The 26,339-nt window shown below is 38.1% G+C and overlaps 1 protein-coding gene and 1 long non-coding RNA gene across 2 annotated transcripts in view; both read right to left on the bottom strand.

The window, feature by feature from the left end:
- LOC123866476 (protein O-mannosyl-transferase TMTC1-like) overlaps positions 1 to 26,339 on the bottom strand; it is a 162,863-nt gene that overhangs the window by 21,034 nt on the left and 115,490 nt on the right. Inside the window, exon 5 of the mRNA XM_045908066.1 lies at positions 72 to 145. Coding sequence (XP_045764022.1) covers positions 72 to 145 — 74 coding nt within the window. The remainder of the gene's footprint in view (positions 1 to 71; positions 146 to 26,339) is intronic.
- On the bottom strand, positions 16,570 to 18,958 carry LOC123866512. The gene is made up of 2 exons (XR_006796211.1): positions 17,447 to 18,958; positions 16,570 to 17,383 (listed from the first exon to the last, which is right to left on the bottom strand). It is a non-coding gene; the product is annotated as an uncharacterized LOC123866512 (long non-coding RNA).

The raw sequence follows: 26,339 nt of genomic DNA, 5'->3' as shown, positions 1-26,339 counted from the left end.
AGGCCATAGTCTGCCACGCTGACCCAATGCGGATTGGTAGATTAAAAAAAATGTTTTAACTTTTATCTTACCCATGATAAAGGAGCAGTGAAGACAGAAAGAATACACACGCCAGCACATCGGCGCGCCCGACCACTCCCGCGACCTGCAACAAGGGAAACGGACTTCAATTAGCTTTTGCTTAGCCGACTTCAAAAAGAGGTTAATACAGTTCCATACATTACAACGCAATGGTACGCGCTACGTCTACGCTTACGCAGCCTGTGTGAACGAGCTATACACCTTGTATAGGCAGGTACAATTTTTGTGATGGTAAATCTAATTACGATCTTTCTTGTCACTGAATAATCTAAGTCTATGTAAATAGAAATGAATCCCCGAAATGTATGTACGCGCACAACTTCTGAACGGCTGTACCAAATCGGTTATTTTTTTTTGGTTTGAATAAAAAATATTTATTATTATGTAATAAAAATAGTTGAGCAGAATACCCGAGCTATTCTGCGGTAGGTCTGGGTGAACTATGTAGTTCGCCATCTAGTGCGTAATTACTGCGGTAATGTAGTTCATAACAATGCCCTGCGGCGCACCGGATTATGACTTTGTATTTTATATAGCTGCAGGAGTTTACCGGCAGCTTTATTTTATATACTTTCTGTAACATCACCCTAATATAATAATTACAAAGGCGATAGTTTGTGGGTAGGTATGTATGTGTGTATGTGTACATGTTTGTTACTCTTTCACGCAAAAACTACTGGGCGGATTTGGCTGAAATTTAGAATGAGGTGGATTATACCATGATACTACACAGACTAGATACTTTTTATCCCGGAAAATCAAAGAGTTTCCACGGGATTTTTAGAAACATATCCACGCGAACTTAAACTATTAATAAATACATAGAAACTGATTTACTTAGTAAGTTATTTCGGCTTTAAGTTATAATAATATGATGACAGTATGGTTGCTGCACTCAAGGTCGCTTCTAACTTTCTCTTCGTTCAAAATTAAAATATACCTTTAGATAATTATGTGGCGGCTGGTAGCGGTACCTAATATAGGTAATATTATAATTTATTATGTTATTTACTACTCTTATAGTTCAAAAATGAAATGCTTGTGATAGACAGACTGACGGACGGAGGACAAACTGGACAGAACGAAAAAAAAACACAAAACAATCTTGTCCATAAAAAAACAGCAATCTGAAACATGGCGTCGCAGCAAAAAGTCTAATTTAAAATTCATTAGCGCGATGTAATGCGCCCGGGCCCTGCGGGAGGTTATTTAGAGATGAATTTGGGCAATAAAGGAAATAAGGCTTTATTGTTTCGCCGGCAGTATTTTGCGCAAATAGAAGCCTGCATTGCTAATGGGTTTTCGCAGAAGAACGGTGCCGTTTGGAGCGATTATCTCGATCCTAATGCAATTAGGCTGTAACTATTCAGCCAGAGTCGACGATGCGGGCTTCTTAAATGCTTACATAATACATTGCATGGTATTAATAGTTGTTTGAAGAATAGAATGGGGTGGGAAGGATAGAATGCAGGTTTGCTGGCGATGTTTTTTGTTTGAATTGTCACTTCTGTAAAATCTAAACCGTATAGGTACAAAAATACCTTAAAAATATCTTTTAATTGAGTTTATACGAAATCCAAATATAGAGCATAGGTACAAATTAGAGGGTACTAATTAGCTTAGGTTTATATTTTAGCTGATAAACTGATAATAAATTATTTTAATGTAGTTGGGCGATGAGTGCCCAATAACGTCCACCAAAGAGACAGTTATCGCAGCGATAAGGTGCACTCGGTGCTATCAATTAGTACAATCGGGCGTTAATTGTCGCAGGCTCGTCACAGGCCCTTTTGTCGGCGATCAATTATCGTGTTTTAACGAGGCTGGCGACTGTCGCCTGTACACTGAGGGGAGCTGTAATTGCTGCAATGACGATAATTACAAGCTGTCCAAACCGTCAGGGTGATTTAAACGTACAAACTTTTCAAAGTTATGCGGTTTTGATCAATTAAAATAGGTTTAATTTGCTTTTTCTAAGCGCGAAAACCTGCCCAGAAGAATGAAAGAAAGAACGATCACTTGCTTTAAAAGTGAAGGAAAACAGCACGAGGAAAGCATGCCTGAGAACTCTCCATAATATTCTCAAAGGTGTGAAGTCTGCCAATCCGCACTTGGCTAGTGTAGTAGTCTAATGCCAACCCCTTCTCATTCTGAGAGGATACTTGTAGTGAGCCGGCAATGGCTTCATGTGGATAGTGATATATTATTAATTGTAACTTGGGAGATCCTCTGTAACAAATTGCATCAAAATCGGTTCAACAGATGAACCGTAAAAAACTAGCAGACAGACAGATATACTATACACATTCGCATCTATAAATAATTAATTATCTTATGGATAATTATAATAGTTGGTTGGGTGATCTGTACCAAATAACGTGCACTAAAGCAACAGTTCTCGCGACATTTTGCACTCAGAGGCTTGTGAGTATCGCCTGTGAACTGAAGGGAATTGTAATTGCTGCAATGACGATATTTACAAGCTGTCCAAACCGCCAGGGTGATTTAAACGGACAAACTTTTTGGCCTATCTATGGACTACTCGACTAGGTTATGCCCGTGACTTCGTCCACGTGGAATTAGCGTTTAAAAATACCACGGGAAGTCTTCAATTTTCCGGGATAAAAATAGCTTATCCCCATCCCCGAGATACAAGTTATCTCTGTATTAAATTTTGTCAAAAGTTAAACGGATTGACCGTGAAGAGCTAGAGTCAGACAAGCACACTTTCGCATTTATTATTTCTATTCTATTTCTAATTCCGTGGTACAAGTCAAATGTTATTATCGAGTGCCTCTAAGCTTGTCTTTATAGTCTCAATTCATCAGTGTGCGAAGTTTATCCGCGCCAACTGTAAACAAGATTAGGAACTCCATCGTCGCCCGAACTGTACGTTAATTAACGACGTCTGAACGTTTATTGTTTTTAGCGCTTCGGGTCGCGGGATCAGAGCGCTGCTTTAGGGCTCCTGCAGATTAAAATCAAACATGCGGTTTTGAGTTGCTATTTGTGTTGCTGATTTGTCCCGTTTCCACTTCTGTTCTATTTACTTAATATATGTTCAAATGGCGACTTTACGTTTGATTATCTTAAGCCAAACAAAAGGAGAGGAAACCCTTAAAATACAGTTAAGTAAGATTCTATGTATTTATAAAATAAATTGCAAACAACTTAGCTAAGGGTGAAGAGATTATTTCAATAAAATGCTATGTATTCACCAATAGCTTTGATAACCTAGTGGTTAAATCGTCGGCCTCCAGTGCGGAAACCTGCATGTCTGAACGTTTGCTCCAATGTTTTAAAAGGTGCGTGAAGTCTGCCAATCCACACTTGGCCAGCGTAGCGGACTATGGCCTAAGCTCTTTTCATTCGAAAAAGAGGCATGATGCATTAGATAAAATCTTCAGGTAAGGGTATACACAGTTTTGCACTTACCTGGCTGTTGTTTGAGCCGTTTTATATGAAGTGGGTCATATTGTTATAGGTTTATCTTCATGCATAATAATACAAAAATGCTTTTTCTCAAAGTTGCTACGATATGTTACTATCCATACTATTTCCATACTTAATATTATAAATGCGAAAGTGTGTCTGTCTGTCTGTCTGCCTGTCTGTCTGTCTATCTGTCTGTCTGCTACGTTTTCACGGCAAAAACGCTGGACCGATTTTAATGAAATTTGGTACAGACTTGGGGTCATCGATGTATATGGATTAGCCTTTCCCATACAATTCCGTCCGCAAAAATACGCTTGAATCTTACGTCATCGTCATTGACAAAGTCAAGAGACTTTTGCAAATTCTCGTGACTTTTTGAGCGCATTTTTTATCTTCGAAGGGCCCATCCATATACATCGATGCTTGGGGTACATCCCGGGAAAGGACATGGGCTACTTTTCATCCCGGAAAATCGAAGAGTTCCTACAGGATAAAAAAAAAAAAACAAAATCCACGCGGGCGAAGCAGCGGGCATCCTCTATTTATTGATATTTTACGCACATTTGGAAGATTAGCAGTCTTATCGGTCAAGTGCGAGTCGGACTCGCACACAAAATGTTCCGTACTATCGTATAAGAAATAACTCTTTTTAATTTTCAATTTTCATGGCGGCCATTTTGAAATTTTTATTACTTTTTAGCGGCTCATGATATCTCGTCTCAGTCCCACGATTTCTCTGGCACATCAACATATAATTATTATTTTTTAATTTATGCATGGGACATACTGTAAATGGAGCCGATTAAAGTGGATGCAGATATAAAAGTAAAAGATTTAATACTGAATTAAAATATGAAAAGGACGGCTAAAGTTTAAGATTATCTTTTCTTTTGAAAGTGCAGTAGTTTTGAAGCGCAAGACAAAGACAAATAGAGGAGCCGTACAAACAGTCAATGTGAACTATTGGAAGGCAATATTCTTAAAGTTTTCCTATTAGCCGGCTGATTGCAGGGCTTGTCTGGGTCTCGGTTTAATTTGAAAAGTTGCCACCGCTATGCAATTTATATCGGAACTTGAACGAGTAGTCTTCATTTTTCACTTGATTGCTATCATGTTCTGGTAGCGATTTATGGTTTGGATGCACCAAAATGTTCAAATCCTATGAGGCTGAAAAGTCGAAGAAATATTATTTTAATCTACGAATAATTAAGTATATTTTGTTATTTATCTGCGTAACTGTCATATTAATAACTTAATTTCATTTTCGTAAATTAGGTATACATTATGTTTAGGTAATCTTTTAGAAAACAATTAACCTTATAAGCCAGCTAACAATAAACCTATAATTACTTTTTAAATAGCCATCCTAAACTACATTTGAATTAAATTGAGGTGGAATGGAAGTTTATTAAAATGTATACCTACTGCCGACGATCCGCAGATATGAAATTATCCACTTAATTGCAATCACGCGGCACTTCCCTTAACGTTGGTACATTTAGTTTTACATTCGTGTCACTATCATAATGGCTTATTTTATTGAGAGTAGCCATAGACTAACGTAATCGTTCTGGAGGACACCTTACCGCTGCAAAGCGATTCTTCTGAGCAATTGGTCAGTTTTAATAAAGTCTTGTAAATACTTTTGTGCTGCCTGTAGCTACGAGTATATAGCGGCTCGCTGCTATTCGCTTGATGTCGTTTGCCAACACTACGTTTTACGATGCAAGATAATCCTCTACCGGTCCAAATCAATCGGTTCTTCAAACTATATTTAAGCTTGGCATTAGAGTGACCCATTTTTTTCTGATATTGTAGCTAATTCTGTCGTAAGTATAGAATTTCAAAAGTAAACTAAATTAACACGTCCAAATATAGTGTAATTTTTCCGAAGAGAGCATTATATGGATAGCCATTTTAAATAGGTTAGATTAGTTTAGGGATTGTGTTCAAGTACAACAAAATTAGCCACAATGGGAGTTTGACCTAAAATGGCAGAATTTTTATCACGTTTGTTTAATGTCTCTTGACGGGTTGAGCCGCCGTATTGGTACTTGAAGGAGCAGCTCATAATGCCGCCCGCGACGCATTATCTGGGATTGCCTCTACGGTCATTGCGATATTTCATAATGTCCTCCATCAAAACTTTACGTCCTCGGAGGATGAGGCTCCGCTCTCAGGATAAAGCTCCGATACAAATCGTAAACTATTTTATGGGCTTCCTTTATTTATTATTAAGGCAGGATTAGTTGCCTCTGGGGACAATCGGATGCGTGATTTCATCAGATAAAATATCTCTGCGTTTTATTTCTGTACGTGACTGGAAACTCGGGAACGTTTTTGAAGCGAAATTTCACGAAACGAACGAATGTAGTGTTGAAAACTGAAACAGGCCTCATTGTTTTGATTGAAAATGAAAGTATTATGAATCAGCCAAAGAGCTTGATCTCAGCGAGCTAAGGAGAGAGAAAGTTATGAGTTTCTCTGATAAGATTCAAAGTGAAGAGGCCAAGGCGCAGGAAATCCAAGGTCACTGATATTGCCAAAACCTACTTACAGTAAGACGTCGAGAATATTATGGAGAACTCTCATGCATGCAGGTTTCCTCATGTGCTCCTTCGCCGTTAAAGTAATTGCTTGAAATGCACATAACTCTGGGGAACACATAAAGCACATAACAGGGGATCGAATCTTTGACTCCCGAATATGAGACCAACATCTTAACCACTAAGTTGTCACGGCTTAATTATTTTAAGTACCACGTACTTACAAATACGCCGCATTCCATAGAAGGATCACATCGGTCTACAGTTGATAATATTACGTGTAATAGTAAAGCCTCCATTTAATTTAAAAGCTGATCTTTTGTCAGCGCAATTCTTTTAAAATGTTAATCCCTGGCCTCTTCATTCATTTTAGGTATAGAACCTATCTGACCCACTTCTTGACTGTCTCATAAAATTTAATTAGAGTCAAGCAAAATTTCTTTTATAATTTGGATAAACGAAGAACAATACCACACAATACGTAGGAAGTAGGAACTAATAGAAAAAAAACGACTTCAATAACCTCAAAAACTGTAAAAGAGTTCGATTCTCCATCTCCGAAGAGATTCATCAGATCTTCACCAAATCTAAACGGGACCAACTTGATATTTCGTTTGAAAAAAAAAAATTAAATCAGTTTAGATTTTTACGGGAGTTATTTAGTAACACCACCAAAAAACACCGGCGAAGTACAGAACCCTTGGTGCGCGAGTCAGACTCGCGCAACGACAGTTCCGTACTCGGATATTTTTTTTCGACGTTTTGCACGATAAATGAAAAACTATCATAAGGTATCACTAATCAATATTGGTCCTCCTAGTCACAATTTATTACATTTAACGTCTACCAAAGTGCCCACAGGAACCTCTGTCCCCCAAGTATCGTATAATAGCTTTGTCAAGTCACTTTGGTGTTTACAGACGTATTGATTGGGCCATCAGTCAGCCTGTCAGTTATAAGAACAAAAAGCCAGCCAAATGGCCATTCGATTGTTCCACTAAAGGCGCTAAGCGGAGGAGCGTGGAACTCATCAGTGGGACTCGGGCGGGACATGATTGATGTTACTTTTTACAAGCGCCATATTGCTATAGTTTCCAACTAGCCTTACTATCTCTTGATTTACATGTTTTAGATTTATGTTTAGATTCTAGCGTGTTATCCATACTATTACTAATAGGTATTATAAATGCAAAGTTTGTCTGTCTGTCTGTCTGCTACGTTTTCACGGCCCAACCGCTGAACTGATTTTGATAAAATTTTGAAGGACATAGGCTACTTTTTATCCCGGAAAATCAAAGAGTTCCTGCGGGATTTAAAAAACCGAAATCCAGGCGGGCGAAGCCGCGGGCATCCTCTAGTATGCTATACTTACTCTAGAGAGAAGGTCTCTCTCTGTTACGTAATTCCATACAAACGACCAACCAATTACAAACGACACGGAAACAAGTTAGTACGAAAATCATAGGTTTGTCCCCACGGACTTTTTGTCTTTGTCATTTGAATGGGATCACGTGACAGAGAAAAGCTCTAAATCTTTTTTGGGTATTATGTAGAAGTTAGCGTTGAAGACTTTTGGCCACAAAAAACCCGGCGAAAAGTCTACTTCGTGCGGAGAGTGGTGCGGGAATAAAACGTAGCGTAGGTACGTTGAGTGTTTTAAGAAGATTTGTATCGTGGCGTACTCTTGTTTGGTTGCATTATTTTCTCGCATGTTTAATAGTAGGTAATTTTTGTCATGTCCGCCCTAGCTGGATCGACCGTTGTATCTTAGAAGTTCTATATATCTAACTGCCTAATTAAAACCAAGCATTGCGATGGCCCTCTCAGATGTTGAGGGTTGACGCAATATAATTTCTGCCCAGTGCTCTGAAGGTTAGCGGAAGGAGATTCAAGCAAGCATAAACGGCGGGAGATGTTACAGTAGATACTCTGTAATGAAAACTTCATTTGCGCGATTCAGAATCCGTAGTGAGTGAAGAACATACCTGTGGCGACATCTATTGTCGATATGTAGAGACCATCACATAGGACGATGTTAACTTATCAATCTAGTTTGGGAACAGAGACCTTTCAAACAGCTGCCCCAATGGATCCCTGAAGAGATTAAGTAAAATAAAAGGACTCATCATAGAGACCACTCGTTGTATTTACGTAAGTATGTCGGCCATGATTGATGTTACTGCTTTGTAACTTTTTGCAACAAGCGCCATCCATTTTGTTACGCCTCGAGTTTAATCTCTTTATTTACATATTTAAGAGCTATATTAAGATTCATGTTTGGGGAAGTGTCTTTGCTATTTTAATACTGTTTGAGTTTTTATTTTTGTTATTGTTGTTGTAGCAATTATAAACGCTTTATGGTCCGAACTTGTGAAAAGCTCGGGCCATGACTGTTTATTATGCTTTGTATATATTTTTTTTGTGCTTGATTTTCATCTGATTACATGTAAAATGCAATGTGATAGGTATCTATAATAACATATCACAGTAAAATAACTTTCATATTGGTTATATAAATTAATAAACTTTTATAAAGCCTTTACATATTATCATTAACTTATAAAGTCTCGGAAATCTGCATAGTATCAAAGGTAGATAAACAATACAACAATTTTGAAACAAGTCCTCATAGTTTTAATATTCAACTTGTAGGTAAGTACTACTTGTAAAATAAATTAACTAGGCAAGTACCTAGTTGAAAGTTTGTATAAAATGTATATTTGTGAGAAACTCGTGAACTTAATAGGTAAAGTATACAACTGTTGATCAAACAATACACTTGCCTTAACTATAACGAAGTTCTGCTCTCGTATCCAACTAACTTTATTTTGTGGTCTCGTTGTATTGAAATTGAATTTATTTATGTTTTATATTGTATCACAGTATTGTAGCTTTAGACAAATAAGATTATTTTGATTTTAAAAGATATGAGTGTTTGTAGTTTGTACAAAGAAGCAGGATTACCGAAAGGATAATTTTTCAGGTTTCCGTAGTCCGTACCTACCTCGGACCCTTATAGGATTACTCTATTGTGTGTCTGTCTGTCATGTCTGTCAATTCAAGGAAATCAAAACCTACATAGGGCACTTCCCTTTGACCTAGAGTCATGAAATTTGGCAGGCAGTAATGTCTTATAGCACAAGTAAAGGAAAAGATCCGAAAACCGTGAAAAAAATAGTATTCACGACCAAATAATATGTTTACTAAATCACATCACAGATGGCGCTATCCGTCATTAACTTCCAGTGTTGTACAGCTGTGATTGAAGTGATAAAATTTTATTATACTGGTTAGCGATTAATTGTACGATGGCACGGAACGCTTCGTGGGCGAATTCAAATCACACTTGACCGTTTTTTAAATTAGAACACTTGTCCTAATTTAAAAATAACTTTATTAATAACTAGCTGATGCCCGCAGCTTCGCCCGCGTGGATTGGTCAGATCCCCTGCAGCATCAGGATTGAGGAGTTGGACTCCAAATTTTTTATGAAACAATGTCGCAAAGTTCCTCTATCGATTAAAAAAGAAATGACGCAAATCGGTTCAGATATCTCGGAGATTTCGGTGTACATAGGTAGAAAAACACAACTCCCTTTTTGAAAGTCGGTTAAAAAAGTAGCCTATGTTACACCCTGGTCAATCCTCTACTTGTCTGTGAAAATCCCGTCAAAATCGGTTCAGCCGTTCCAAAGATTAGCCTTTTCAAACAGACAGACAGACAGACAGACAGACAGACAGACAGACAGACAAAAATTTTAAAAACGTGTGATTCAGTGTTGGTATCGTTCAAATAACCATATGAGCTTAATATGAGGTAGTTATTTCGAAATTACAGACAGACACTCCAATTTTATTTATTAGTATAGATAATATATTATTAATAATTAATTAAACCGTATTAATTTAATAATAACTTTATTATTAAATTCAAAAAATTCAAAATATTTTTATTCAATTAGAAGTGGATGTCTATCGGTTGAGGCAACGAAGATGATCATTAGCATATTTTCACGTATAAAATTTAAAACGAAGCTAAAACATTGCACCTGTAAAGAGCAGTCGGCTATTATATCGTGCCGCCACTTGGCTCGCCTGCAGTGACCGCTGCAATTCACTTGAATTCTTTATAAGCACCGACTTGTTTGTTATTCCAGCACATTTCGTGAACCGCTAAAACGCTATGCTAGTTTGGGATATTTTTAATGTTCCTTTAGCAAGTAGGTAGTTGGTAATAATGCTGATGAAATTAAAAATCTAAGCGTACCTAGGTAGGCATTTGTATTGTGTGAAATATATAATTTCAAATAGAGCTTTGGATACATACATAATATGAGCTGAAAACCCTATAAGACAATTCACAGCAGTTAGCCGCGTTGCAAGTAATAAGAACCTAAATGCGCCTACGGATTGAAGAAATGTATGCACTTCCATTATATTCTCAAAAGACATTGAACTTAGCACGATGTAATATAGACTAGCGCCATCTGTTTTTGGGACCACTCTGGATGTTCCAAATAGAAAAGAAATGGCTGAATGTTTTGGTATGAGATTAGTGATAAATAGAGGTAAATTCAGTGCTTCAACTGAGAACAATATTATGTTTTGTATTTTTTAATTGTTCATTTCAGCATTGATTTCAGCAGGTATTTAGGTTATATTTGGAAAACACGGACGCCGGAAGGGCATGCACCTTAGTAATTTGTATCAGTTCATAATATTTTCTCTCTGTTACATAACTTATGATACGGTAAAGTATGAGAAAGGGCAAAATCTTTACTGAGCAATCTGAGTAATTAAAGGTCAAATTAAAATAAATAGTTCAAATTAATATAGCCGGTATCAGATGTAAAGTTTGATTGAACTCGTTAGACCACCCTACTCTGATCACGAACATCGTTGATGGCACTTGGACGACTTCATACGAACTGATAATAACTACTAAGTTTAAGGGCCACTTTGCTCGACCTATTTGCTTCGTAGGTACTTTAACAATTAATAAATTTATTATGATGATGATATTATTTCTGCTACTTAATTAAATAAAGTGGACTACGCAATGCAGTAATGGGTCTATAATTTTATGGTGATTACTAAGTTAAGAACCTAGCAAGATATCCACATTTACATACTTAATGTTATAAATTGCGAAAGTCGAAAGTGTCTGTCTGTCCGTCTGCTAGCTTCCATCCCGGGGAAGGACATGGCTACTTTTAATCCCGGAAGATCAGAGTTCCCACAGGTTTTCCGAAAACCACGTATTTACCCGATTTAGATGAAATTTGGTTCTGAGATAGCTTGAATCCCGGGAAAGGACATACGCTTCTTTTAATCCCGGAAGATCGGAGAGCTCCCACGAGACTTTTAAAAACCCAAATCCATACGGATGAAGACACAAGCATCGTCATGTAAAAGAAAAATGGAGAAGTATTTACAGAGGACCTAACATTTGGTGTGATTGCAATCAAGCGCATGCCTATTTAGTTACAAAAAGATCTACCGGACTCTACAGTTACTTATAGACTATAGTAGAACAATTACAAAAAGAAAATGAGACAGACAGACAGACAACAAGGTGATGCTATAAGAGTTCCTTTTTCCTTTTGAGGTAAGCAGCATTAACTAAACAAAAAGCAACATAGCTAGGGGTAGATTATATTTCACACTAAAGTGGTCCTGTGAAGTTCATCGCGTTATTTACTACACCTTCTATCTCCAGGTAAGCCTGTACTAATTGGCACTGGCGCAAGACCCGTAATCCTCACAAGTAAATTAATCTCCAAAGCTGCAGTCGGCTAAGTACCTACCTATCCCTGAAACTCTAATCTGACATTGCGCTTTTAGGTGAAATTACCTACTTGCTTTCTTGCTTCTCTTTCCAAGACTCAAGCTCAAAATTACCTTCATTTAAATAGTATTTAACAAGTTCTTTTGAATAAGTTAAGCGAATAAGTTGTTCTTGAAGCGGTGATAGCCTAGTGGTTAAAACTTCGGCCTCCTATTGGATGGGTCCAGGGTTCCAAGAACGCACCTCTACTTTTTCGGAGTCATGTGCGTTTATTCATACTAACGATCTATGGTTCGCCCGCACCGGGTTAGCGCGGGGACTGTGCGGGTGTGCGGGGCGTCCCCACCCCGATTGCCATCTCGACCTGTCGCGTAAACGTTAAAATATTGATTCTTGTTTTAAAGATACCCGGATTATAGGTAATTGGCAGGAAACACGATCTCGGAAAGTATTCTAAACCCTAGCCATACGTAAGCTATAAGGAATGATGAGATGATGCAAAGCGTTTCGAGCCTGTAGAAGGAATGCCAACGACATTGGGGTGGAAACTCTCCCATAGTTTCTTTGTACCCATTAAAAAAGGAGTTTCAGAAATTCCTCTTGAGTGCATTCGAGTAGCTACGGATTTGTAGATAAGGTGCATATTATATTTACATTCTTTATATTACTATTTTCATTCCATTTCATCAGATATTATGCGTCCACTGCTGGACCTGGTGCCTTTCCAAAAGCGCGCCCGCGAATACGGTCCTCCACCTTCCTTCTTCTACTTCTTGCAAATTTCCACCGAAAATTGGTTTGAGCGAGATCTAGTAAGTAGTTTTTTTTTAATTTAAAAAAATACCCGAGTGCGGAACCCTCAGTGGGCGAGCCTGACTCGTACTTGGCCGGTTTTTTCCTAATATACAATACTTATACGGTCTTGTCAAGTTACTACAAAGGAAACTGTTTAGGTTTCTTTACATAGAACGCCGTTTTTAAACAGATAAATAAGACACATGTGTGTACAGGAAATCGTAGCTAATGTATTCCTATATTTTTTGCATCACAGATCCTTATAGGGATAACAGACGCCGTATTGATTCAACATAAAATCTATATCATTTCACCACTTCACTGAAGCATTTGTTCTCAACTATCAAGGGTAGATTTCAGGTAAGCCCCACTGCTCAGTTGGCGGCGCTGCCAAGTGGCGTAATCTCCCGCAGTAAATTAATCTCCGAGCTGGAGTCGCCTCCAGTGTCACCCAGACTTTGTAATCTGACGCCGCGGTTTTGTCTAGATATTGCTGTAGATCTAGATATTATGTTTTGTAAAAGCTCTGGATTAGTAAAGGCGAGTTGAAATGTATTTGATTCCATTTCTGAGACGGATACAGGCATTGTTTTACAGTACGCTATTATAATGTGTACAAAGTAACTTTTTAGTCAGAGAATCTATATAATGCACAATGACAAAGGAGTAAGCTTAGGTACTTTACTTCAGTGGAAATGTTTATTTTCTTATCGAAAGCGCTGTGGGTATTTGCTTTCCAACAATAAGAACAAAAAAATAACTAGCTATTACCAGCGATTTCATATTTTAGATTTCGTTTTTTACATCCCGTTGACACTCTTTGAATTTCAGAAATGAAAAGGTCCGTCTCCAGATGCAAGCTATATCTATTTGTACCAAAAATCAAGATCGGTACAACTGTTGATCCATGAACAGACATACTATTGTACTTAGGTATATTTAATAGTATTGACGTATGGATGGATATGGATTCAGTGGAGGTATATCTACTTACAAAACCTAACATTTCTAATCCGAACCGCTAGGATATGGAGCGCCATTCCGGCATTAGTTTTCTTCTCCACTTTTAATATGGGTACCTTTAAGTCAAGAGTGAACAGGCATCTTCGAGGCAAGCGCGCTCCATCTTAGTCTGCATTATCACTTGCTAGCAGGTCTGATTGCTGTCAAGCGCTAGTCTATAAATAAATCTAAAAAACTAAGTAAAACGTATTCCGCAGCAAAAACTTGGTCACTTAATCTAGTATTCAACCCTTAAATGGAAGACCCGGGGGGAATGTGTATGAATATTCATTGCCCCGAAGCCGGGGAGTGGAGGGTTTTATTAGATCAGCGTTTCAAGCTCACGGTTCGAGGGGGCCCTTATTTCTTCACGCGTACTTCAGTTGTTTTAATTTTTTTATGAATAACTTAATTTTTTTCACTTACATCAACGTTATATTGAGAGCCGTTTAAATATTTACGCGGTAAATATGCAAATTTGTTTTGATCGAGGCAACCTTTTCATCGACTATCTTTATTTAGTCGCTGTAAAAATAATTGTCAAATATCGCAACCCCGCTCGCAATATCGTATTTTTTTTCCGTTTGCCATGGAGACCCTGGGGCCATGGGGTCTTAGTGCAAAAAAAAATTTACGAGGCATTTCACCGCGTTTAATAGCCTCATCGGGTAACAGAAGGGCTGGCTCATTTTTTGCGCTACGGATCAGCCTGGCTGTCCAGCGTGGAAATGCAGACGAAGTATTCTTCTGTTCTGGCACTATTCCACGCTAGCACGCAAGGCTAGCTTTAAGTTTTATTGTAATGTTTTCAATTTAAAAAAATCCCAGCTTCCTCGATGAATTAATGATAGACATAATCCAATACTGTTTATTTCTCTCAAACACTTATTTATTTGTGATGATTTTATTCGGTTTCTCTTTTAGAATTCGTTTATGTCGACTGATATCGCATGCGCTAAATCTTATTTAAAAACCAGAAGTTAACCTATTTGAAATCAAAACCTCCCCCTAAATTCCTTGTGATCCCCCGCAGTCAGTATGTCCACTATCCAGGTCACGTCAGCACAATTAGCGTCTCGAGGGGGATAGGAAGCCGCTAAATGACTCCCACTGTTTCATTGTTTAACGCCTCGCCTCTGCTTCACTTTCTATATTCGGCTACTATTGTTGAAACGTCAAAAGGTGACTGTGGAAACAATGGTTTGAATTCATTTATTCATATGGAATAGTGATAAAGATCTCGTTTGCTGTGGCGTATATCTCATTGCTTAGGGTTGTGATCTCTTCCCCTTTCTACATAATGGTAGAGTTCTCTTGGAAAGATAATGCGGTAAGCTCCCATATCCTTCTGCAGAGTTCTGCATAAATATGATTAATTATTATTTAGGTTGGGTTATCACTGGGTACGATAATCATATGGCAGGTGACAAGTTTTGACGAAAAGCTCTTGTTTGGTTTTGGAGAAATTTAGATTTTAGAATAAATAGAATAAGATATCGTGCTCTATCATTCACGCTTCTCCGGTTTGTTTTTATGTATACCCTAGAAATTCTCGTGAATACCTGGTACGGAACCTGCACATTGCCGGTTTTCCAACAATGCATTGTCTTCGAGGAAAAGCGAGCGGGTGATGAATTGCAGATCTCGTTTAAATTCTCGCATCTTCAACTCAACAGTGTGAAAGTCACATAAATAGTTTAGAGATTAAGAGAATAATGGTACCAAAGGACGTCTTCATTTCGAAACTATTAAGTTCAAAAATATAATCAAAGTTTGGTTTAATGATACTGCTACTATTTGGAAACAAGAATTGGATAAAAAGTATATAGTATTTAGGCAGTGTGTCATCTTACATTTAAAGAGCGCTATTGATCGCTAAGTGCATCGAACTAAATCAGTAGATACCTATATAATGGCTCTTTCGAACAAAAATTTCTTGTTTTCTATGAAGCTGTTAAAGTTAATGTGACAGTGGACACCAAGTTGTAATCAAAAGCGAGTTAAAGACCGTCGTTTTTATGTTCGAGACAGCAAAAATCTTAGAAGGATTGGTCAACCCAGTCCTTAATCTAAGGCTAATCTTTTTACCATGTCACGTCTTATGTGTAGTACTTAGGTAATGTTAGGTTTTTGTTTAAAATTGTTAGAAACGTCGTGGTTTGATTCAATTAATGTTTAATTAAGTACTATAGATATCGTTGGCTAAATGTCTTAGATGTCTATGACTGTGGCTTTGAGATCGACAGGTATTCATTAAGTTAGTGAACCGTCGTCGTCCAAGGAGGAAGCTGAGAGCACGATTTCCAGGTACATACATGCAGGTTCAAAGTCCGCTGGTTCGGCTACTTTTGATGTGTTTCTATATAAAAAACTCATTTGAACAAAAATTATCTTCAAAACGCTGATAAATAATCTGAAGTCTGAGCCTTTTTCAGTGCATGGTAAATCTCAATAGATGGCGCCACATACTTCAAATTACTGTACTAATTAATGTATCATAACGGGTCTTCATAGATCATAGATCTTCGCACTCACTCTATCCTATATATCCTTTCCTTTCCCACTCATGGACTTCAAGCATACGCAAGTGTAATGCGCTAAGCTGAGATTCAGTGCAATATAATCCATCGTGTCCGCTGCAAGTGTGCATTTAAAAAACCACCGCAATACCACGTGCGCGCCGCCATTGTGAAGTTATACATACCGCTCATCGAAAACTGTGTCTACACCCAACACGACACATAGTGCAACAGCGATTTACAAATATACCCTGGCCAGGGATCAGTGATGGTAAAAGTGTGGTGACGAGAAAGCTGCAGTTCGGAACAGACTTTTGAACCATTCCAGCCACGTAAGTCCAAATTTACCTAACCACTCCCTGGACACATCCATTTTTTCTCCTTCGTCGAATGCTACGTTTTTATGGGGCAATTAACCGCTAATACAGTCCATTAAAATCAAAATAATTTTGACCGCACGTTTTCAAATATGGTGGCATAAAGCCCCCTTTAATTTTTGTTTTTGGAGCTACCATATTTTATGGTCCATTCTCGAACCGGATTTCATAATCTTTTAATCGGATTTATGGGCTTATCCATCCGATTTCATAATAAAATTGACTCGACTCTAATTTAATCAAATTATAGTAATATAATTTTTAGTACCGCCTACCTACGTCGAGTCAATAAGTTTGAATTATTTCAAGTAGCATTCACGATTTATGGATACCTAATGTTGCATTGTGTCGTAATATTGCAGAATTATTAGATTATAAGTACGGCCTACGATATACCTACGTAATTCTATCGTTTGATATTCTAGGTTAGAAGTAATAAAGTATTTTTTATAAAATTTCATATTTACCCGCATGCTTTATTATTTCGGTATAAGATTTAACCATAATAATATAATCCCGCAAACCTGGAAAATAAAACGTATAGATCTACTTATAGGTACGTAGTAGTTAACATTTTAAGTTGTCGTTACTTATAAGACGCAAATAAGGTACCTACATAAGTTCCGCTGTCGATTTTATGAATAGACTAATGTAGGTACGAGCCATTGCGCGCGGAGTAGGTATTCAACCAGCATTGTGATTATTGTTGCACTCAAATACGCGTTCCGTAAATAATATTTTTACGTTTGCAACGCAATAATTTAACCGCTCGCCTAAATATAGGAGTTGTGTGTTTTCACAGTATAACCAACGCATTTTATAGTATATATTTACCGCTAAACTATATTGGTTGCATAATATAGATATTTTTTAACTGACATATTTAACCAACATAGGTAAATACCATATTACCTTGTGTTCGATTTATTTAGGTACTTTGAGTTTTCAAAATGACTACAAAGGGTGATTCAGATTTACCGCGTACACATGACGAATGTCAAATGTTAATATTGGAATCGAAACGCGATGCGATGTTTGCCCGAATGCAACGAATCTACGATGCCGCCTTGCAAGTAGAAATTGATGCTAGTAAACTACCTAATCTTTTATGCCAGTCAGGTAACCTAGACACTTTACGGAAGGAATTCGAGCAAACATTGGATTCATATAACGCTATACAGTTAAGATTAAATCCTAAAAATCCTATTAATTATCAATCATGGATGTCATTCGAGGAATTATTTTGTTATGTCAAACAAGTCTTAGCGACTAACAGCAATAAAGAATCTGAATCTAACATGGCGTCTTTGTCAAAGTTCCCTAAATTAAAATCGCATCTTCCGCCTATTGATCTTATCTCATTTAATGGTGATTTAACGAAATGGCCGTTGTTTTATCAGCAGTTTAAAAGTATGATTCATGATAACCCGAATTTAAATAATAGTGAAAGGGTATTTTACTTAGTCGGAAAATTAACTGATAGGGCTGCCGCAGTTTGTTCAGGGTTGCCAGCAACAGCTGAAAATTATAATATCATCTGGGATGCCTTAATACAGAAGTACGACGACCCCCGCTCGCTCGCTTCCGCTTATTTAAATCAAGTGTTGCAATTTAAGCCACTTGCTAATAATAATGATACCGCACTAGATAATTTCATAAACACTTTTGATTCATCGGTAGAAGCACTTAAACAGTTAAAAATTGATTTGACTGATTTTATATTTCTTCATTTGGCTACGCTTAAATTAGATGAAGATACCGTTAAAATGTTTGAGCTTATTAATCGTAAAAAACAAATTCCAACATATAAAAGTCTTATAGATTTCGTGAAGGAACAGAGCAAGGTGCTGTCTAGAGGGAGCAATGTTAATGCACAGTTGCAAAATAAAGCTCGCTCTAAACACATACCTACACCTGTCACGGGGTCTACTAAGTCTACTAAGTCTTTTGTCAATACGGAAAGCGCTCGTAGCTCACATGAAAATCATAAGTGTGTCATCTGTAAAAATGAAAAGCATGACCACTTATACAAGTGCACTGAGTTTATGAAATTAACTCCTAGGCAAAGGTACGAAATTGTTAAAAATAATTCATACTGTACAAACTGCTTAAGTACCTCGCATAAATATTCCGCTTGTAGCAGCACCAAAACCTGCTCGAATTGCTTTCCGCTTAAACGTCACCATTCAAGTTTGTGTTTCGCTAAATCTAGTAAATCAAACTGTAGTGTCGTTGTCAATGCGCCAACGTCACATATCTGTCCGCACCTTTATAATTGCTCATTGTCGCAATCCGCTAATTCGGATGACATGCCTCGCACTGTGCCGAGGAATCACTCTGAAAATAATGTAATTCAACCCGCTCATGCGTCAGCTCCGACGTCCTGTCCGACGTCCGCTTTGACGTCCGCTCGGACGTCCGCTTATACGTCCGCTAATCAACCCGCTCATACGTCTTGTAATTTACCCGCTCATACGTTTGCGCATACGTCCGCTAGTACGTCCGCTTACACGGCCGCTAATTCGCCCGCAAAAATTAATGTATCAGAATCGTCTAATGGTTCATCCGCTAACATTGCCGCTTCTTTATGTACTATATCTCGTGAACATCACGACCGCACCGCTACAACCGCCTTATTGGGCACCGCTAAAATTAAAGTACTAGATAAGTACAATCGCTCTCACTTTGTGCGTTGTCTCATTGACCCCGGCTCACAAAGTGATTATATTTCTATGACTTGCTGCAAGAGATTATCATTACCTGTTCACACGCAAAGCCGCTTCTCTGAAGTTCAGGGAATCGGTGGGACTTCTCAAAAGATACTTGGGATTTCCGAGTTTAAATTCAAATCTCGTTTTGACGATACTAAAGAATATTCCATACGCCCGCTTGTGGTCGAGCAGATTACGTCACAGCTGCCCGATGCGCGTGTAGACGTAGCAGCTATGAAGTCTTTAATACGAAATATACCTCTCGCAGACGATGAATTCTCGGAGCCAGGAACTATCGATGTGTTATTGGGAGTAAATCGCTATTGTGAAATCTTACTTTTCAATAAACTGACAGGTGGTGATAATTCGCCTTCCGCCGTTGAAACCACGCTAGGTTATATAATTCTGGGTGACGCACCAGTCGTCCCTCAGCTCCCGCATACCGCTGCTTTTTGTGCATTTGCTCGCGAACCGCTTCATAAAAATAATAATTTAGAAAACCTTCCGATCTTGACAGAACCTGAAATAGGATTCTTGAACATTGCTCAGCCAGATTGTAAAAATATTAACACCGCAACAATTAATCTTAACTCTGACGATAGTTTCGCTGTTAACATTCTTTCTAAGGACACCTCTGCAAAGACAATCAATACTTGTATCGCAGGTGAAGAGAATGATTTGATGCTTGATATTAAAATTTCCAAATCTGACTTACGCGTAAGAGACAGTGAAGCTATTCAGAAGGGTTCGGAAAAGGATTCTATTTCAGAGGTTCTCCCTGCGAAAGGTACCGCGTCTGGGTTTAAATTGTCACATAATACTGTCATATCTAATGATGTTATGTCAACCACTCACTTCAGAACTCTTCGTTCATATTGTAACCTGCACGCTGAGATCCTTAATACTTTATTCAATGTTAGGTTTTGTAAAATCGCTTTCTTTGAAAACGTGAGGCAAATGTACATATATTTCGAAATAAATTCCCCGCACCGCAAACATCAAATAATCTTATATAGATTTGATAGTGATGACCCGCCTGGTAAACATACATTTAACCGCGTCACTTTCGAATTGCGCTCCTCTCCCTTCTTGGCTCTTTGCACTTTACGCGAAGTTGCTAAGAAGGAGAGAGAGAGATGGCTTTTTGCCGCTGCAATTTTCGAAGGGGGCATCTGTATTGGTGACCTTGCTTCCGCTGCTTCTTCCACTGAGGAAGCAGTTGCGACAGCAAACGAGCCAATCCAGATGTTCAAGTCTGGAGGATTTGATCTAGTCAATCGGACTAGCAACCCCTCTGAACTGATACGACATATACCGCAGTCTGAGAGTATATCTTTTGCAGATAAGCATGCTTTCAAACTTCTAGTTATACATTGGTTTTCCGCATTTGATAATTTTGTTTTTAAAATTTCGCAACCGCCTACATCTTGTACAAAAAGAGCTATCCTCTCAGCTACCGCACGCCTGTATGATGTTTTGGGCCTTGTAGGTCCAGTCATTTTATTCGCTAAATTAATCATAAAAGAGTTATGGCTTCTGAATATGGGATGGGATGATTCTCCACCACAACACATTGTCGACAAAAATGAAATTGTTTTGCGTACTCATCTTATATCTTCTCGCGTAAAAATAAAGAAAGTTCTCGCATTCCCAGATTCAGAAGTCGCCCTCTGCTGGGCACTCTCGTCACCGCACAAAAATACTTATGCTACTAACCGCATTTTGGAAATTCATACGAATTTGTCGCCACTTAAGGTGAATTTTTATCATATCGCAGAGGTTCAAAATCCTGCTGACTGTGTATCTGGTGGTCTTATGCCCACACAGTCCTCAGGATACGCACTTCGGTTAGAGAGTCTTTCATTGATTTCTGTACCTTCAGACGAATGGCTTTCAACCAAGCGCTCACCTCACGATAATTCATCTTTACCTGACGATGAATTTCCTTTTCAAAAGTTTCTACCCGCTAAGAGCTCTGTTTTTGTTAAAGGTTTAATTACTAACGCCTCTCAAGAATTTGATCGTAATTTATCTATTGATTCGAGTAAAAGAATTTTAGTTCGAATTATTTATTTAAAAACCGCTACACTCGTGCTAGTTCAACTAAAGGGCTACCTAAATGCGAGATTATATTCGCTATTATTAAATAGGTTTCTATTATTGTACGCTATAATTCAGTCCTTCTGGAAATATTTAAAATTGAAGCATTTGTACTCATTGCGAGTTCACATAAAGTTCAAAATCACTTCGCATCCAGTTAGGGAAAGAGTTGTAGTTTTCTTTATTATGGAAAACGCACCACCCCTACAATGGCCAATTGGAATTATTACCAAGGTGATGCCTGGTCGAGACGGAGTGGTTCGTGTCGCGCAAGTTAGAACTAAGTCTGGAACTTACGACAGGCCTATAGTTAAGCTTTGTCCGTTGCCAACTCAATAGTTTTATATTATATTTAAGTTGTAGTTTTACTTAGTTTTAAGTTATCTGCAATATTACGCACCCTTACAATATGGGTTTTAATTTATAAGTTTAACGCTACTTTATATCCTTTTTACTTAATAATTTGATGAAGCAGAGCCTTCATGCTGAGGGGCGTGGTAAATCTCAATAGATGGCGCCACATACTTCAAATTACTGTACTAATTAATGTATCATAACGGGTCTTCATAGATCATAGATCTTCGCACTCACTCTATCCTATATATCCTTTCCTTTCCCACTCATGGACTTCAAGCATACGCAAGTGTAATGCGCTAAGCTGAGATTCAGTGCAATATAATCCATCGTGTCCGCTGCAAGTGTGCATTTAAAAAACCACCGCAATACCACGTGCGCGCCGCCATTGTGAAGTTATACATACCGCTCATCGAAAACTGTGTCTACACCCAACACGACACATAGTGCAACAGCGATTTACAAATATACCCTGGCCAGGGATCAGTGATGGTAAAAGTGTGGTGACGAGAAAGCTGCAGTTCGGAACAGACTTTTGAACCATTCCAGCCACGTAAGTCCAAATTTACCTAACCACTCCCTGGACACATCCATTTTTTCTCCTTCGTCGAATGCTACGTTTTTATGGGGCAATTAACCGCTAATACAGTCCATTAAAATCAAAATAATTTTGACCGCACGTTTTCAAATATGGTGGCATAAAGCCCCCTTTAATTTTTGTTTTTGGAGCTACCAGTGCATAAATTAAGATACGGGAAATTACATCCTAGAATTCAGGCTATTCAAATCAAAATACAACACCAACTTTCGGGATTTCGTAATTACTCAGGATCAAAGTTGAGGGGTTTGATTGTGTACCGTTGCCTGATTTTGTGCAGATAAATATAATTACCGGTATTGTGAGGTCGTGCATGTTTGAGCTATTAATTTGCTCTGGAGTCAGCTCGAGCGTGGGCTGGGTTTAATTATAATTGGATTATAATTACAAGACTTGCTGTGTAAACAGTAATTTCGAGCATTCTGTACCGTCAACAACGAATTGTTTTAGGGCGAACAGCTCATTAATATAATGACGGTGTTGAAATTCTACAACCAATTTTTATTTTGTGCTGTTTTGTATTAGCTAAGGGATTTAACTTAGTTATCTTAGCGAAGGAGTTAAAGTTTGAAAAAAATTATTGCGATGAGAGGGCAAAAGGTCGCGAGGCTGCTCACCAACCAGATGGGCAGACCAGCTGAGTGACTCCAAGTGCTAATTTCAAACAATTGCAAGACTAGCTTCCGATAGAAGCCGATGGAAGCAATTTAACCCGCACGTGATTGCAAGAACACCAGGACAACGATCTTCAGAAATGAAGGAACGACTAGAGAGAGAGTATGAGCTAAGTAGGGAGACAATAAAATAATAAGCAAGTATTTTATTTCGTGGGTATTCACAGAGAAATCTGTCTTTTAACAGTATAGCAATCAAATGTATGGTAATTGATTTATGTATATAAGTAGGTCCTGATTCCAGCAAGATTGTACACCGCACCGATATCGGAAATATTGAATCGTGCAGATGTTTCATTCCGTTTCTTCTCTTCTTCTGTTCTTGTTTAAAGGCTTTTTAATTCAGTTATTCTGAACGCGCCAAAGCGCTGATGTCTGTGCCATGTCCTAGTAAAGAAGCTAATAAAAGACCTGACATTGGCTAATCTATGTAAGGCCAGAAAAAAGGTAAGGTAATAGATCCATCCATAGACCATATTTCGTGACGAATATCGAAATTAAATGACTTTTCCACGTAACCGGTTAAAATGGAATTTTCTATGTCGAATCACAGAAAAGCTTTTCTGAGGGAGTGAGACGAAAAAATTCCTTTTGTGTTTTATTTTATAGGTATTCACAGAGAAATCTGTCTTTTAACCGTATAGCGATAAAATGTATGGTAATTGATTTATGTATTTAAGTCGGTCCTGATTCCAGCAAGATTGAACACCGCACCGATATCGGAAATATTGGATCGTGCAGATGTTTAATTCAGTTATTCATGCGCCAGCGAAGCGCTGACGTCTGCGGCGTGTACCGGCAGATAAGCTGCGCTTATACGCCATACCTGACAGAAATGCAGATAGAAAATCATATAGGAACCTCCCTCTAAGTACGCAGGTACCTAATTGATTACTTATAAGAAATACCGTAATAGAAGAATTTCTTTCATCATTTTCAAGGAGTATAAAATTTTGAGCATTGAGTGAATAGGCATCTTCTTTTATAATAGGTGTGTGTGTGTGTGTGTGTGTGTGTGTGTGTGTGTGTGTGTGTGTGTGTGTGTGTGCGCGTGTGTGCGTGCGTGCGTGCGTGCGTGCGTGCGTGCGTGCGTGCGTGCGTGCGTGCGTGCGTGCGTGCGTGCGTGCGTGCGTGCGTGCGTGCGTGCGTGCGTGCGTGCGTGCGTGCGTGCCTGCGTGCGTGTTTTTATTCAAATAGACTTTTACAAGTGCTTTTGAATCTTCAAAATAATTTACCAATTTACTGAAATTTGGAACAGAGATTGACTAACACATAGGCCACTTATTATCCCCTAAAAATCAAAAAATTGGCGTTGTATTCAAAAGAAGTAAGTCGTGGGCATCATTTAGTTATTGTAATAAAATACTGCTGAGCTTTTGATTGTCATAGCGGTTTAAAAAGTAAACGGGTTGAATAACGGGCAAAAGCTTACAAAACAAATCCTTCCTTTTTTACCTCTCAAGTGGTATCGGGCAAATGTATTGGATTTATGTATAAAGCAATACGTGGCGCGGAATTTTTCCATTTCAGAAAGATTGAACAGCACAATCCGTTATTGGATTGTGTTTCCTTTAATTCAGTTACATTTATTCATTCGCGACGTCGAACCGACGCGTGGGAGTGACGTCACTGACGTCGCTGTTGACATTATGTATGTCATGTGTATAGATTTTGTGTTACACGATTCAGACATGTTTGCATAAATACCTAAACGTCTGACTTTGAATGACTTGGGCAAGATTTCATTTTGCCAGACACATTGACATAACTTTCATACCAACTTGAAAAATGAACGGACTTTCATTCAAACTTTTATCCCCTATTTAACCACCTTAGGGGTGGAATTTTGAAATCCTTTTTAATGCGGACCTACGTTATAAATAAAATCTACTTACTGAGAAAAATTAAGTTGTGCGTTGATAGGTCAGTCAGTAATTGTCAGGACAGGTTTTTTTACACGACTGTCCAAAAAGGTTTCTTTATTCCACCATAACTTCTAAATGTCTGAACATATTTGGATGTTGCCATTGTTAGAATCCTAACACCATCCCGAGTGATACTAGCTAGATTTTTTTGGAAATAATTCAATATGGCTAATCCAGGCTAAACGTATTTTTTTATTATTATTGCTTGTTTATATGACGTATGGCAAGGCTAGTTCACTTTAGCAAGTCCACGATTCCTATAGTAAGAGCATCGCTCTTGTAATAAAGTCTATATTGACAATACCCAATAGAAAACGAGGGAGCCTATATTCAACGTTGCTTACGTTTCTACTTATACTGAAGTGCTTGTTTAGTTGAAATACATTTTTATCAGCCCACGTTAGAAGCTTTCTAACGCAAACATCTTTATTTGAGAAGGAATATCATATCAAAACAGCACTCAATCTTGTTTATCAATTAATAAAATATTTGATGGATGGCAGACAAATAAAGAAAAATAATATTTCAAGCGTAATTGCTAAAAACATTGAACAAAAATCTTTTTCTCGGTCTTAGACTAAAAGATATAAAGAAAACATTAATAAAACTGAGTTCTCTTGTGTAACTCAGATCAAATTAGATACGTACCTGCTTTTCGACGCCGACTGAAACTGAAACACAAAAACACTCACTATGTCAAATATCATCGGATCAGTGAAAAAGAAAACAGACACTTATAATAATATATAGACATACAATTTGTACAGCTTCTTGTTAGGTAAGTTATTCAGTTATTCAAATAGTATTTCGTAGCCAACAATGAACAATATGAACTTAACTTTAGAATAATCAATAAATTCAATGACTGCAAAGTGTAAACTAGGCGGAATTTGTAAATAGCACTGGATGCACCATATATCGCATGGTAGCACACTAAAGTGCGGGCGATGGGGCGTCATGTGTAATTTCCGACGATTGACTCGCGTCCCCCGGGGCAGGCTGACGGGCCTGGTGCGGCGGACGGGGCAAATTGACGTGTTCATGCTTTGGTGTCGTAACAAGTATGAGGTTTCAATTTAGAGCATTTCAGTTGAATGTGCTTTATTTCACAATCAATAAAAACAAAACACAAAAAGAAATAGTATAATTCATCGCTATGCCAAAATAATATTATTATCATCAATATCAATTTAATTTTTTATTTATTACTGGTACACGATCACAATAGCACCTGATGGAAAGGGATGATGGCCGAAGATGGGATGCGACCTGCAAGATACCTCATCACCCTTGTTTTAAAGATACCCCAATTATAATTCGTAGGAGAAACAGATCGCGGAAGAGTATTCCAAACCTATGTGTATTAGGAATGATGAAGCGAAACACTTCGTGCAGATAGAACGTTAATGACATAAGGATGGAAATTCAACACCAG

Source organism: Maniola jurtina, chromosome 6 (assembly GCF_905333055.1).
Source record: "Maniola jurtina chromosome 6, ilManJurt1.1, whole genome shotgun sequence".
In the NCBI taxonomy this organism is placed as follows: Eukaryota; Metazoa; Arthropoda; class Insecta; order Lepidoptera; family Nymphalidae; genus Maniola; species Maniola jurtina.
Note: the sequence above shows the minus strand (reverse complement) of the source record. Positions and strands in the feature narration are given on the sequence as shown.